The 15,606-nt window shown below is 38.9% G+C and overlaps 1 protein-coding gene across 24 annotated transcripts in view; it reads right to left on the reverse strand.

Annotated features, from left to right (window-relative positions):
- Window positions 1-15,606, reverse strand: part of Shab (potassium voltage-gated channel shaker cognate b) — a 60,207-nt gene that overhangs the window by 14,854 nt on the left and 29,747 nt on the right. For 15 of the 24 annotated variants that reach the window (XR_016270088.1, XM_089468900.1, XM_089468899.1 and 12 more), the window contains 4 exons: window positions 12,101-12,655; window positions 10,497-12,027; window positions 1,836-2,679; window positions 864-953 (listed from right to left, as the gene is read on the reverse strand). Coding sequence is in view for 23 of the 24 variants with exons in the window: in XM_089468900.1 (XP_089325026.1) it covers window positions 864-953; window positions 1,836-2,679; window positions 10,497-12,020 (2,458 nt within the window). In the remaining variant the exon portion in view is untranslated. The remainder of the gene's footprint in view (window positions 1-863; window positions 954-1,835; window positions 2,680-10,496; window positions 12,028-12,100; window positions 12,656-15,606) is intronic. The other 9 variants (XM_018006575.2, XM_089468906.1, XM_018006572.2 and 6 more) reach the window with 1 other exon arrangement.

The following is a 15,606-nucleotide window of genomic DNA, read 5'->3' on the forward strand; positions in this document are numbered from 1 at the left end:
ATTTATGTAATCAGCACTTGAAAATTTTCTAAAATGTACTTAAAAATTTGTAATTCAAATTTATTTTTCTTTTTGTTGTTTTTTTTTTTTTTTTTTTTTTTTGTATATACTGTAATAAAATTCGAAATTTACAACTCTATATCGAACATTCAAATTTGCTATGTATATTGTGATAATAATAGTTTATGTAACTATGAAAATCAAGCTTAGCTTTGTAATGATTTCAATCGTTTGGGCGAACAAACGAACTTATAAACAATTTGGTTTCAGCGGCACAAAACGAATTGATAATCAAAGCAAATTTTACGTTCAATGCAAACTTAAATTAACAATGCAACCAATTGTTGAGCATATGCAATAATATATCTTTAAGGGGGTTTTGGTAAATAACATACATTTGATATCTCTGAAAATATTGTTTGAGTAGTATTCGGATTGAGTTTCAGATTCAGATTCCCAACTAAAGGATTCTCTAAAAAATATTATTCAAAATCGATGTCCAATAGTAAGCCCGAGTATATTTACAATCTAAGTGAATGTCTGAAGATTACCTTGAGTATTTTTGATTATAGATAAATACCTGTGCATTGCGGTTGTATATACAAGGATTGTTAGTATAGATATACAGAATTGATATATGTATAAGAGTGATTCTAAAAGAGAAGTTATTTATTGGATTATAATTGCTAAAGCTTGTGTTCTTTTTTAACTGAATTGGCAATTGGCATTGGCTAAGTCTTACGTAAGCGCTAGAGGTAAGTTTCAAGGACTACAACTTGTAAGTAGTTGAGTTGGATTATGTTGGGTGATTAATTGCTGGATTGATTGCTTGCTATACGCTACGTATACGCAATGTTAGTCACCTGGAGCGCTTTGTACGTCAAGGGTTTGCCTGCCTATATTGGGGGTGCTTTGTCTTTTACCTTTCGGATGCACAACATTTGTTTGCTTGCCTAAAATTAGATACGAGGGCGGAGTTGGACGTAAATATTAGGCGTATCCACAATAAAGAAATAGTAAATTGCCAACTTACAGGCGTGTGTGTATGTGTGTGTGTGAGTGTTCGTGAGAGTGTGTTTTTCTCTGTGTGTGGGGTAAGTGCGCTTTGGAGCTTTATACAAGTAAAATCCCCACTAATTTCTTGTCTAAGCGCGCTAAGTACAAAAGCATTTGTCTAATTGACCATTGTGGCAATGCAACTGTGTGTGTGTGTGTGTATGTTTTGGGGCTTAGTTGTGTTGTCTTTAAAGCCGACGGCATTCAGCGTCCGCTTGGGCTTAACGCGGCTGCATTGTTGAGCAGGTGTCAATTAAAGGCAAAGGCCTAAGGGCTACAGAAACTTAAAAGTAATTCAATTTGCTTAACAAGTTAACAATTGTTTTCAAATACCATAAAGCTTACTTAGATTAACAATGAGTTTATTGAATTGCCCGAAAATTTCTATCATCTTACGGCAGACTATATTAACAATTTATTAAATCGACTATTTACACGCCTTCGTTTGACAGTTGAAAATTAAATTGAAATCGAAATAAATATGAGAAGCTGACAAAAAACATGCAACTGGAATGGAAGCATCTAAAAAAATAAAAATAATAAATAATGAATTCATACATACACAAATAATAAAGGTAAATGGCGAGAAGACTGAGTTAAGATAGAGCAGAGAACTTAAAAGCGGAAAGAGCAAAGCGAAGCATACATCTACAAAGATACAAGTTGTAGATTAAGCAGGCAAATGTTTACAGAGAGAAAGATACATAGAGAGAGAGCGAGAGAGAGAGAGAGAACGAGAGAGACAGGCAGATAGACCGAGAGCTATCTGCTCGACTTACCTGTGTCGACAATCACATCGATGAGATCCATTGATTTGGCGAACGCATCTTTCAGATTGATATGATGGAAGGAGACAATGCTGCCCTCGCGCTTGGCACGGTCGAGTGCCTCGCGACGCTTGAGGGCCTTCTCGCGCCGCATCTGATTCTTATAAAATTCAGCAAAATTGTTAACGATGATGGGAATAGGCAAAGCGATTACCAGAACACCGCATATGCAACACACAGTACCAATAACCTTTCCCAGTGCAGTTGTGGGATAGATGTCCCCGTAGCCAACAGTTGTCATTGTAATACCCGCCCACCAAAATGTTTCCGGTATTGAAACGAATTTTGTATCCTTTTCATCCTTTTCGGCAAAATATGCCAGCGAAGAAAATATGAGAACGCCCATGGCCAGGAACAGCATTAGTAGACCGAGTTCCTTATATGAGTTACGCAGCGTAAAGCCTAACGACTGCAGGCCCGTTGAGTGACGGGCCAGCTTAAGGATTCGCAGGATGCGCATGATGCGGAATACTTGCACCACCCGGCGCACATCCTGGAACTGGTCCGTTGCATTCTTATTCGTTTCCAATAAAAATAACGAAACAAAGTATGGGAGTATTGCCAATAGATCGATTATGTTAAGGCCGCCCTTAAAGAACTTCCACTTGTCCGGTGAGGCGCTAAACCTAAGTATGTACTCTAGGGTAAACCACGTGATACACACGGCCTCAACCATTGCCAATTGCGGATTATCCTGTGGTGTACCATTGTCAATGTGTTGTAGTTGTGGTAGGGTGTTCAACGTCAGGGCTATGGTAGACAGGACTATGAATAGTATGGATATCACTGCGATAACCTGTGAACGGTAAAGAACAATCGAAACTTTGTCGAGACGATCATCAACAACAACATCACAACGATTATAAATGTTTCTTTTTTTTTTAATTAATCAAACACACAGAGTTACAACAATTAGCGCTTGCTTCCACTTAATTTTTCATATTTATTTCGGTTTTGTGGGACCGTATATTGTATATCGTATATACAATTTTCATTGGTTAAATTTTGTTGGGGATAGTTTTCGATGTTATAAATCAGTTTGAAGCAAACATTGGTTAGCTGAGCGCAAAACGTTTAGTTTTTCTGTATTCGGGAAGGGGAATTGGGAGTTCGATCTGAGAACCGTTTCAAAGATGTTGTTGATCGTTGTATAACTGACAGAAGCCTCATGCTAGATGCCTGACTGCCTATATCATTAGATGGGTACACGCATTGTTGGGTCTTATGTTGGGTCAACGTATTTCTCTTTGGCTGGTACTATTCAAAGGCTGCTGTACTATATGTGAAGTATATCATTTGTAATCCTTCTTCCTTATCATACAAACTGAACAATAAACTAAAAATTAAAAAAAAAAACTAAATAAAATTAAGATATATATATATCGACATAGATATATACATATCGACATAAAAGTAAAATAACTCAAACTCAAACTCTTCAATTCAGGGGGTTAGTAATATTTGTTGTATGTATTTCGGGGACTAGTTATACACGTTGACTAACGTCTCTAAATGTGTCTTTCAAGTGGCTGTGATTGTGGGCGTGGCTGGTGGCTTTGGTTATCTGTGGGTGAGTGCAGGTCGTTTGATTGGATAGTGTCTTGGGTGTGAGCTAGTTTCTCTAGGTGTCTGTGACTCTGTGTGTGTCTGTGTGAGTGTGTATAGTTGTAGCTGTGTATTGTACGAAGGACATGACGTCGCACAAGAGTGTAGGACATTTACGCAATTACTAGCTACGCATGGAGACAGAGACCTTTGGCGCTTTCTGATTGGCACTACTTGGGGTTGACAAAGAGGGGCTGTTGGGGATTTTGCCAACGGTACAATAAATAAGAGACGCTACCATCGGGTCTGCAGTCGACATTTGTATAATCAATTTCTCATAATAATGTATGGACGAAACGCTTTGTTCTACATTGTGTTGCTGTTCGTTTCGCTGTCTGTGTTCTGATTGTTATTATTATTGTAATTATATTGTTTTGTTTTCTGTTTTTGGAATCGGAGTTGTAGATAACGACAAGTGTAAACTGAGCAAATCGGAAATTACGAATACACATATTATGTATAATGGAGCTATAGTAGGTCAAATGAAACGTACGTACTAGCACTTTACAAAAATATTGAATGCATAATAACTTTTCGAGCTAGAAATTACGAATACTTATACTAATTGTAAACGAATCGAAACAAATCAAATTATAAGTCAAGCCATCAAATAATTGCAGTTATCCAAGCCAAGAATACGTTTCTAATATACTTCTGGTCAAAAGTGAAATTTGCAATTATTTCGATGTCATCTATAAATGAATGCATGACAATAGGAAACTTATAAAGATTTTTTCTAAATAATTGATGCAATTTACTAAGAACTGCAAATTGTAAATTGTTTTTGTTTATCGGTTTTTGATTTTTGGTTTTAAAGGTCTAATGGGAGGTCGGGGTCTGCATATTGAAGTGGCCAAATGCCAAATTGTTTTGACAGTAACAAGTGCATTTTGAATACCAATGCCACCAAGAGCAGATCATGGGGATAGAGGGAGACAATGAGAATGAGAAAGAAAGAGTGGCGAGAGAGGAAGAGAGAGAAAGAGAGACAGAAAGAAAAAGATAGACAGAGCTAAGGTTAGAGGAATCCTAAAGTTGAATACGTGTATAAATGCACGTGTGTGCGTGAATGTGTGTATGTGTGTGCTTGTGTCGGTATATGCACTGACAGTTGACTTGACAACAAAAGGCAGCCGAGGGTAAAGGCGTTAGTGCACCGGACACAACATTAAACATTGGAAAACCTTTTAAAGCGATTGGGAAAATTGCTTTTATGGTTTATTTAAGATGTGGCCTGTCTCTTGTCTCAAAACGACAAACAAGGCTGCATGAGTGCGAAAATATATGTATAAATATATACAAATATATACTTATATATATCGCGTTTACACTCATGTATATATATGTGATTGTGTGTGTATGGGCATATGTGTGTGTGAGTCGTCATGTGTATGTGTGGCACAAATTAGTTTGTGTCCAGATCTACCATAGTAGGCCACTGTACGCAACCACGCATTTCTCTTTACTTCAGCCTCATGGCGGGTATTACAAGTAAATGAATATAATTTTGCATGGCTCGAGTCGGTTTCAGTTTCTTGTTCTGTTTTTATTAGATTTTTGGGGTAGGGGCTTCGTGGCTCTTGGCTGGGAATAAGGCTAGATATTTAAGATTGAGTTTGGTTTTGTTAAATGTAAATGATATGCTATAGTTAATAGTTAGAGATATAGATATATATCAATGTATTAAGAGATTCATACTTAGGGTACGAGTAGAGGGAAATCATTAGAGTAAAGTAACCAAACAAATTATGAAAACAAAATCAAAGTGTAAGAAAAGATATTCAGAAATACAGAGATAGAGAGATATCATAACAGAGAATGAAGTCAAAGTAAAATAGAGAACAAAAATCGTGCTTTCATTTAGCAACTTTCAAGCGTTCGATAGAGTTGAGTGGGAGAAATAGTACAAAGATACAAAATATACTTATTCTAAATCTAAGAGAGTCAAAGTTGGGCATAGAGAGAAGACAAAGAGAGAGAGAGAGAGAGTGAAAAAGAGAGAGATAGACGGGTACCTGTTATCATTGTTTTGGGTACTTATATACACTGTGGCCACAATCGATTGCAATTTAAGTGTGGATCGATCGACTATCAAACTTCGGGAAAGTTAATCAAATTTGAAATAAGGCTTTTACTTAGGCGGGGCGGGGGTCATGTGGGTCATGAGCGCGGGAAGTACTGGGTACAACTTTCTACTTGATATGATTTGGAATGCATGATTTATACTTTGAGCTCAATTCACGTTTTATATCTTCTGTTTAATTATATTTTTTGTCGATTGAATAGAATGCATTGGAGATGTTGAAAACAATAAGCTGATTGTACGTGTTCGGGTTGTGCGAATTTTGGAACTGCTACCACTGCTGCTCAGTCATGATTGAGGGGGTTTCTTTTGAGGGAGTTGAAAGTAAAAATGATATTGCGTTACGCATACTAAAGTTGAGCGCAGCTTGGAGACGCATTACGGCTAATTTGCTATACACTGGACTAAGTATGTGGTGAGAGGTTAATGAAGATTGGATTTTCACTAAACAAAAAGCAAACAACTAGAAGCACAGCCCATGCTCAAAAGGTGAGCATTGAATAGATTCACAAAAGCTTTGCCTTACTTTAAGGAAAATCAAAAACAGTCTACAATCCATTGAAAGCAAATACAAATGGTTTGAATGAAAAGCGATTTAAAAAAAAAAAAAAAAAAAATTAAGCACATTTATATATTATGATACAGGCGTAAATTTGAATTAACTTCCCTGTAGTCTTTGGTTAATCCACTTGAATTACAAAACAGGGCGAGTTTATGATACAAAAAGAAGAAAATACAACACAAAGGTAAACTGGGAAAATGTGGCAACAAAAAACCAGGTAGTCGGAGATAAAATGATAAACTAATCGATAAATGTATCGAAAATTGAATAAAGACATGCGGCAAGAAGTTGGGGACAAAGAAATAATATATACATACATAAATATCGTAAGAATATATGCAAGACATTTCATATATGAAATATATACCACTATTTGCTATACAAGAAAATTTATATACACATATAAAAGTTATTCAACTTGGGATGATCAAATGAAAACACATTCAATTTGTGGGTTCTTATTGAAAAGTGCGCATACGCCACGTTGGCATAAACTTGAAATTGTTTGTGTGTATGTTGAAAGTTGGTGTGTGTGTGTTGTCGTGTGTGTCTTTGTGTTTGTGTGCAGGTGCAAGATTGTGAATCGTAATACAAAAATGAGCAAGGGCCAAAGTAACGCATCGTCTTGCACTACAAAACTAGCTGACTAAATATTTGACCAGGATGTTGCGATTGGTTCCATCGGGTTTGCGGTTGGGTGTGTTTCTTGTCAGCTATTTTGTGGTTGATTATTCGGGTTTTTCGTTTTGTTTTGTTTTGGAGGTTTTGTATTTCAATACTGGTATTCTAGTATTTGTTGTGGGTTTCGAGGGGTGCACGAGTTGGTTCGCATACTTTGTTCGACTCACTAAAAAACAAACAAAATTCGATACAAACTGGCTATAGAATTCAGTATGGCCGACTACGTCATTCTATACTAGGCATTCAAATGCAGCAAATTTGGTGGGTTAATATTTCAAGTTTGGGTTATCTATGCAATACACATATATACGTTTTTCATCTATAATCTAAAAAACCAAAAAGGAATGAAAAGTGAAAACTACTCTCATAGTTCTGACTGAATGACATAGCATCGGGTTTTATATCTATTTGCATATCTATTTATACTTCAATTTTATTTAGGTTCTCGTTAATTGTATTCGTGTGTGTGTAAATGTGTGTGTCTGTTTGTGTGTGTTTCAAGTTTTTGAGTTGATTCGATTGGAGGTACTTAGTAGTAGTAGTTTACGAAGCCAATAGACCAATGGGTTACAACAGTCAATATCAAAGATAAGATACGTTAAAACACAACAAAGAGTTAAGAAAATTTTCTGTATGCAATAGATAACAAGACATCAAATACGAGTATCGAATACGAGCACGATTATATATACGACAGATGGGCTAGTATATATATATCGTGCCGCCAAAAGGAACACAAAAGGTAAATCAAAAGGAAATACACAATATCAAAACATCGAGTTCAATTTGGTACAAATTAAATATATATAATACATATATATGTGTGTGTGTAAGATTGTTGTATATTGGTATTTGTTGGTAATTCATTTAGTATTAATGCCAAATGTTGGTCGTGTGAGCGCGTTTTCGTTGCCAACAGTTTGGTAAATCGTTCACCAATGGGTTAAACTGGACTAAACTCTTTCAACGTAGGTAACAACTGAGAGTAGCTTGGAGTATTTCGAAATACTACTCTTTACTCTTTACTGTATACTTTTTACTTTTTACTGTCTTTTGTTTTGGTTCTCATATTTATCTTGTTCGTATAAAAAAGGATGTGTTTAGGCGAGGTATTAGAAAAGAACTAAAAACATACAGAAATAAAAACGTTGTTTATTTTTCTCTTCTGACTTCGTTAGTAGTTGAAGAAAAAACAAAATAAAAATTTTAAGAGAACAACTGGCAAAGAGCTCTGGAAATTTTTCATTACCTTTGTAAAATGACAAACCAAAAATTGTGTTAATTGTTATTTTCGCCTAATTCTTTGCAACGAAATTGTATTGGCTAATAATGTTAAACTTCGCTTGCATATTTTCAGAGGGCCAATAAATTGTAATAAATTGAAATTGAAATTTAAAATATGCAATAATAAAACGATTTTATATTCACCAGCTCTTCTTTTGTATTTTCAAAAGCTTTTCAAATTGGGGAAAATAATAAATATTCTTGTTATGCGTAGCCAATACAAAATGCTTATTGCACCTGCAAATTTGTTCAGTTAGTTTTAACGAAAAAATACATAATATAAATGAAAAGGAAATTAAAATCGAATGAAAAATTATTGGAGATGCGCCCAAATATGTTGTAATTATTTCCATTTTCGGCCATTGCCTTAAGCTAAAGCTAACAGAACTTGAGATATTGGCAAATAATCGGCTGTTATTTACAAGCTGAAGCCAAACTGTGTGAGTGCTGAGATATATTTATAGATGGGTGTGGGTGGGTTATGATCAGGGTCAGTTATGGTACAAGAGCGGGCGGGGCGGGGCGTGGCGTCTGAGAGCACAGCCGATGCGAAGCGTCATCGAGGGACGCTTGAAGAGTTGCTGAGCTGAGCTGCCAGGCCAAAGCTACACATTAATAGTCGGGCCTTTGATCTAACCTCTATGGAAAATGGAAATGTATTACAACACGACTTTAGCCGCTTCTCCCCAGAGGTCTTTCTCTTTACAATATTTTCGAGGATTTCTACAGCACACCTGCCGCCTGGTCATATCGCTTATTGCCCATTCCCAAACATTGTTACAAGGGTTGTTTTTTGTTTAGGAGTAAGATTGGAGATAAATAGAGAGAGATTACTTCACCATCATCATCAACAATTAAGAGATTAAATTATGTAATATATATATATATATATAGAGAGAGTATAAAGTTTGTATAAATTTATAAATATATGTAGTTGTTCATATATACTGTGTGTGATAAAAAACGGTTAGATTAGAAAACGATTAGTAAATAAATTTGGTTGACTTTTCCATTGATTGCACTTGATGTGCGGTTGCTAATAATTAAAATGATGTAGATGAGGTTGATCGATTCTAGCGACAGACGGGGTGTCGGTGTCACGGCGTCGCATGGTTAGTGACAGATAGATACTTAAGTCGGATTACGAAACAAAACAATAATCAAACCAAATCTGTGTTTACTATAAGAACACTATAGGTGGGGGCAATCAAAGGTTAAGTGTAACGCAAAATGATATTACGAATATAACGCAAGGAGCGGCACTCCCCTCGATGTCAGATGCCAAACTTTTAGAGATATGTAAGTTAGTTGGAAGGAACCTAAACTGAGTGAAAGTCCTGTGCGAGCAGGCCCTGCAGGTCCTTTGTACTTTGTCTGCTGCCCTTGAATGTGACGCTGTATTTGGGCACAACACAAAAGCAATCGAATACACTGAGCGAACTTATGAGCTGAGTTACTTGACATAAGAAGGCGTATATATTGATTGATAAACATAAATGTATGTATATATATATTGTTGCATATATATACATAGCTGTGTGTATATTAAGGTATATATTGTATATACAGTCACAGTCACAACACTGAAATAGGGCCAAAGCTTGGCTTTCATCTCGCACAGCAGGTTGCCAGACTTATTTACACGGCGGCAGCAGGAGGAGGAGGAGCAGCAAAGCGGCTAGCTTAGCTTGAAGTTAAACAGCAAATTAAGCAATACAGCTATATATATATGTATAGATAAATCGATAGGCATGCCTATCGAAGAATTGAAATCTGACATGTTCGAATATTTGTATGAAATATATGAGGGCTATAAACTTGTTTCAGTTAGTTTAGTGCAAGCTTCTTTTAACGCAAGGCAAACGCAAACGGCGTAACTTTTCAGCATATTTATATACATAACTGTATAAATATATGTATATATTAGAGTGGTTGTGAATAGATTCATACATATATTGAGGCGTTATATGGTACAGCGGGGGCTCATCTTATTTTTACACTATTTTCGATGCGCTTGGCAGTGAATTTTGTATTTACAGAGTGCTGTAAATGCCGCACTAAATGCAATTGAATAGTGTAAAAATAATATTCGGATTCATACGGAACTAAAAAGTCGCACAGACAAAACGAAAATCGAATGGAACACAAACCAAATTCCACATAACTCAAGATCAGAATTACAGAAAAGAGGAAAGTATAAATAGATATATGTTGATTGATTTCTTATTTATTAATGCTTTTTTTTCGCTTACGCTGGACAGTTGACATTGACACATACGGATAACGGATAATGAATACGGTTACGTTTATATATATAGCATATAGAGTATATGATGTTAGGTAAGTAAACACAGTACGGATAGGGTAGATGATTCAGCTGGTAACTGATTGGACTTACCCGAGCCGCGAAGCTGGTGTTGGGCTTTTCAAGCAGCTCCCAGAGATACTTTTGGTACTCCGCGCATTTACCTTCGCCGAACTCCTCCTCGTCCCGCTGCCGGAGCGACTCGGCCTCCTTGCGCATCTCCTCGTGCACGTTCTCCTTGCGCTGATGGTACTTGTGCTGGCAACACGACTCCAGATACAGTTCGTCCACGCCCCAGTACTCCAGATCATCACTAAACGCAAGCACGCACATCTCATCCACAATGTGCAGTTTCCCGGTGCGATAGAAATTCAAAATGGAGCTGAAGCTCTTCGGATGACGATCGAAGAAGTACTCGTTGTCGACCAGCGAGTAATCATCGCACAGCTCTATGATGGCCTCGTGGGTGGTGCACTCCCTTAGCCTGCCCAGCCGCGTGTGGGGCAGGCGCTCCAATGTGCGCCACAGCACCTCGTGCTTGACTCCGCCCACATTGATGGAGACGCGGCTGTTCATCTGCTTCGACTGCGCTATCATGAACGGCTCCGGTGGCGGTATGGAGGACATGGATCTGGAATGTGTCCGCTGCAGGGCGCCGGTTGTATTGCTATGGCTGATGCCGGCATGCGAGCCGCCACCTGGCGGTAGCATAACAACGCCGACGCCGACGCCAACACCGCCCAGGCCGCCCACACCGCCGCCGAGGCTGCTGCTAGCGGGGCCACCAATGCTGCCACCAGCAATGCCGCTGCCGGCTCCACTACCACCACCTCCGCCGCCGCCTGCCCCACCACCAAGTGCCATTTGCTGCTGGTGCTGCTGCTGCTGCGCAAGAGTCTGCTGGGAAGTTGTGGGATTTGAATGCGTTGGTGATGTAACTGGGAATGGAGCGTAACGAACTTCCTTGCCAATGGCCCCGGTGCTGCTACCGACAGCCCCCCCGGCGCCTGCGACCGGCCCCGCTGCAACGTTCCCGCCTCCACCAGCAGCTCCCAGGCCGAGAGCAGCAGCTGCTGCGTGCGCTGCTGCTGGTGCGGCGGATGGGCCAGCAATGCCGATGCCATCAGCATAATCCAAGTGCCGATTGTTGGCGACAACAGCGCCGCCGGCAACAGTTGGCCCACTGTTATAAGCACCGCCGCCAGCTGCTGTGACAGCTCCACCGACGCAACCATATGAACTAGCTCCACCGGTTCCCATCGCTCTCTCCCAATCGACATTACCGCTTGTATCGTAATAGGGCTGATTATCGCCGCCGTCGGCTGTTCCCGCAAGCTGCAGTCCACGCGCAGCTGCCTCGTGTTGCTGATAAAACAGTTCCGGATGTTGTTGTTGCTGCTGCTGTTGTTGTTGTTGCTGTTTCTGTTGAAGTTTCTGTTGCTTTGACTGTTGTTGTTGACTTTGTTGTTGCTGTTGCTGTTGCTGTTGTTGGCTAGCAGCCTGTCCACCATGCAATTGCCCGACCATTTGTAACACTCCATTATTGTTTTGAAGCGGTGTTGTTTCACCCGTTGCCCAGCGTACCGCCTCACGGTCTCTGTCGCGTTCGCCGACCATAAGTCTGCTGCAGATGGCAAATGCCACAAATTACCGTTAGCAGATGTATGTATGCAATTGACCCCGCTCCTGCTACTTACCGCTACATCGCGTCAATTGTTGTCATTACAGCCACCTCTGTCGTTCCGGCGTCGTTTCTCTTTTCCCTAGTCCGTTGGCTATATGGGTTTTCCTACGGCTGCTGCTGTTGCTGATGCTGCTGCTGCTGCTGCTTGTGCGCAATTGATTTCAATTTACTGTTATCTGATATATCTGGAGATCTATAAATTCAGCAATTGGGCAGCAGTTACGGTCTCTAGCTGGCTGGGACTCTGGCTCTGGCTCTGGCACACTGTTCGCTTGGCATCCGACAGCTTCTGGCTGGGTCTCTGTCTCACTTCCTGGCAGCTGTCCTTCATGTCTTTGTGTGTGTGGCGTTGTTGTGTTTGTTTATGCCGGTTGCTGGTCGTTGTTCTTGTTGTTCTTGTTGTTGTTTCTCTAGGTGTTATTGTTGCGTGTTTAGGCTATGATCACAGTTTATTTCTAGGTTTTGGGCTAAATTGGGCTTTGATTCGAACTTCGACTGACTCAGGCGAAGATTGGCAGCATTTTGTGGGGCTCTAATAAGCAGTGTGTTGTTGTTTAACGGGATATAGCTGCAAGAGAGATAAAGTGTGGTTAGCAAATAAATTATAATACAGTTATGAGCTGGCTGGAAAGCTGATCAAATATCTAATGTCGAATATGCCCGAGCCACAGCAATGCCACGCCCATACATTTATTCAACAATATTTATTGACAGCTGATAAGATAAGCTATGATAAGAACTATTGTATCTCTAGTTTAGACTGCCCGACTAGGAGATACCCTCAACTCTTCGAAAAGCTGATATACGAAATCGCTGGACCGACGGATAGAGCAATAGACGGAGTTGGCTATTTTAGCTCAGCTTCTCGCACTGATAAAGATTATTTATACTTTTTGAGTTCTGTCGCACCTCGTTCTGCCTCTTACATACAATTTGCCAATATGACCAGAAATCCCATTTTCTATGGGTGCATGGTATTTATGAAGCAACGGGTTTTATAAAGCATACTTATTGGGGCTGCAGCTCCGCTGGCTAGCATTGTAACACAATTACGGACAGCTAGGAATTTATTTAATACGATAACAGCTATGACAACAATCTATGAAATGATACGGGTCTGTAATTGTCAGTGCAAATGCTGCGTAGCTCTTTGGGTGTATGGGGATATATCATATATACGATCCAATGGACATGGAAACTTATACATGTGTTTGCGTAAGACAATTCGATTTGATAAATAAAGGCAAAACCATTTTAATTCTATTTCAGCGATTTGGTCGCCCATTTATTACAGTTAATTTGCAAGAGCCGAAGGCTGCGCACAAATTCTGCATTTAAATGCCGCCAAGCAGTCGTGAATGCTACCCGCCTTTGATGGATCAACATTCGCCATGGCGCATACCACGCACACACGCACACACTCACACATATACAACAAATATATATAACTGCAGGAAATACGTGATGGTTGAAAAATATGCGCTGCCCATTTCGGCCTGGGCAAATGCGAATGTTTCAAATTGCGTTTGTGCTTGGCCTTTGCCTAAATCGCAATTTCTGCCGCATTGCAATCAAATTTGAATTTTTATGTCAACCGGAAATGCATTGTAATAAGCGCAGGGCTGCGTTTTTGCAAATTATGCACCCTACCTATTGGCCATAAAATGTTAATTAAACTGCACACAGTCCTAGATAAAAGCCATGCCGCAATAGCCTTGGCTGCCTTTCCTTTATTAATGGAATAGCTATTTATATTTGGACAATGTGTGGGCTGCAGTTGTTGTTTATTAAGTTTGCAAGGAAACACTTATATTAATTAGACTATTTTTGATATTTTTTGAAATGTGTAAGCATTTTGTACAAGAACTCTAAGTACTGGATTATATAATTTTGTTATATTTATATAATATGTGTGTATATAAATATGAAAACGTTCAACATTTCCATAGTCATTTTCAAGGATCCTAAATATTTTTTGGTAAAATCAAATAATTTGATTTATTTCTTTTCTGATTCTCTTAGTCTTATTTATTTCTTGCTGACTTTAAATATATGTTTGCATACAATAAATAAACGTACAGCTTAAATAAATCGTCTCAATATTCATTGATGTAGAGTATTACAGATAAGAAATGCAATTCAAGGAGAATTAGTTCGACACATAATAATTATTGATAGATAGCTAAATCAAATAGTCCACATTTGACGCATCCAAGATTGTTTAAATTACTAATCTTATATTTATTTGCTTAAATTACTAATCTTATATACCAAACACGAGAATCTATTTCCAGCCACTGGAAGAGTACATTTTCCAAGTTTGGGTGTTGTCTAGACTCAGGTTACATTTTTGTTAGCCACTGCACTGTCGCTGCAACTACGGGATGACTTGGTCTCAGATAACACGCAGATTATTGAGCATTATTAATGATATTACGATTAATCATATGATAAACAATAATCGATTATTTTACTACCACTGGCGGTTTAATTGTGGCGCAAAGTGAGTTGCAATTAGTTATTATTGTTATAAAATATGCATCTGTTGCCGACTGACATATACTATAGTAGCATATGGACATATACTATAGTAGCCTGGACTTGGATTCGATTTCAATCACTGCTTCGCATAAGTTTGCCTATGTCTGTAAATCTCTTTTTAATTCCAGCAACTCATTTCCGTTTCCGTTTATATTTGGCATTATGTGTAATTCCGGTGCTATAAAATTTTAGGGTATTTGATTGCTCCATATAAGAAATCGCATGTCCTGAGCGCTGAGTGTTTTATTCAGTGATGCCCAAAGCGCCCGTCACATTTCTGAGTATTTCACTTGGATCTGGCGTGCAAGGCTGAAATTATTGTTGTATACAACATACGAAGGACTGTATATATGGACATATGTTTATATGCTGGCTAGTATGGCAAATTATACGGTTTTGCTTGAATTTAGTCCGGTTAAATTACTATTTATTAGAGAGGGTCGCTTTTTACAAATGGCAATGGCAAAGCGAGCGCGATTTTTGACAACATTGTTGGCGTTTTTGTATTTAGATTGCTCTTCGAGTCGCGTGCTCTGCACTCAACTTTATGCAATTATTTGTGGCGCGAAATGAAAATAAGTTGCATGCAAAGCGTAAAGTACTCCATCGTTCTGCCATATGCAACACGTTTGCGTCTGTGTGTGTGTGTGTGTGTGCGTGCGTCAAGTGGGCAACAACACCTTGAAACCTGTTGAATTGCCTTGACGTCTGACACCAGACTAAAAGTTAAATTGCAATTAATTCCGTGCTGCAATAATGCGAGACGGGGCCTCGTTCGCTGCACGTTATGTAATTTCATTTGGCAGCCCGGTTCTTGTCGTAAAATGTGAGAGAATGGCGTCAGAATTTATGACAGCACACACACACACACACGGAGAGAAAGAGAGAGACTGAGAGAGCCATCAGACTGTACCCAATAAATCTTAGACATAATTTGCCTACACGTATGCACAGTTACAAAATGAATACTTAATTGGC

This window comes from Drosophila arizonae, chromosome 4 (assembly GCF_054131065.1).
Source record: "Drosophila arizonae isolate 15081-1271.41 chromosome 4, UAZ_ARI_1.0, whole genome shotgun sequence".
NCBI classification, from domain to species: Eukaryota; Metazoa; Arthropoda; class Insecta; order Diptera; family Drosophilidae; genus Drosophila; species Drosophila arizonae.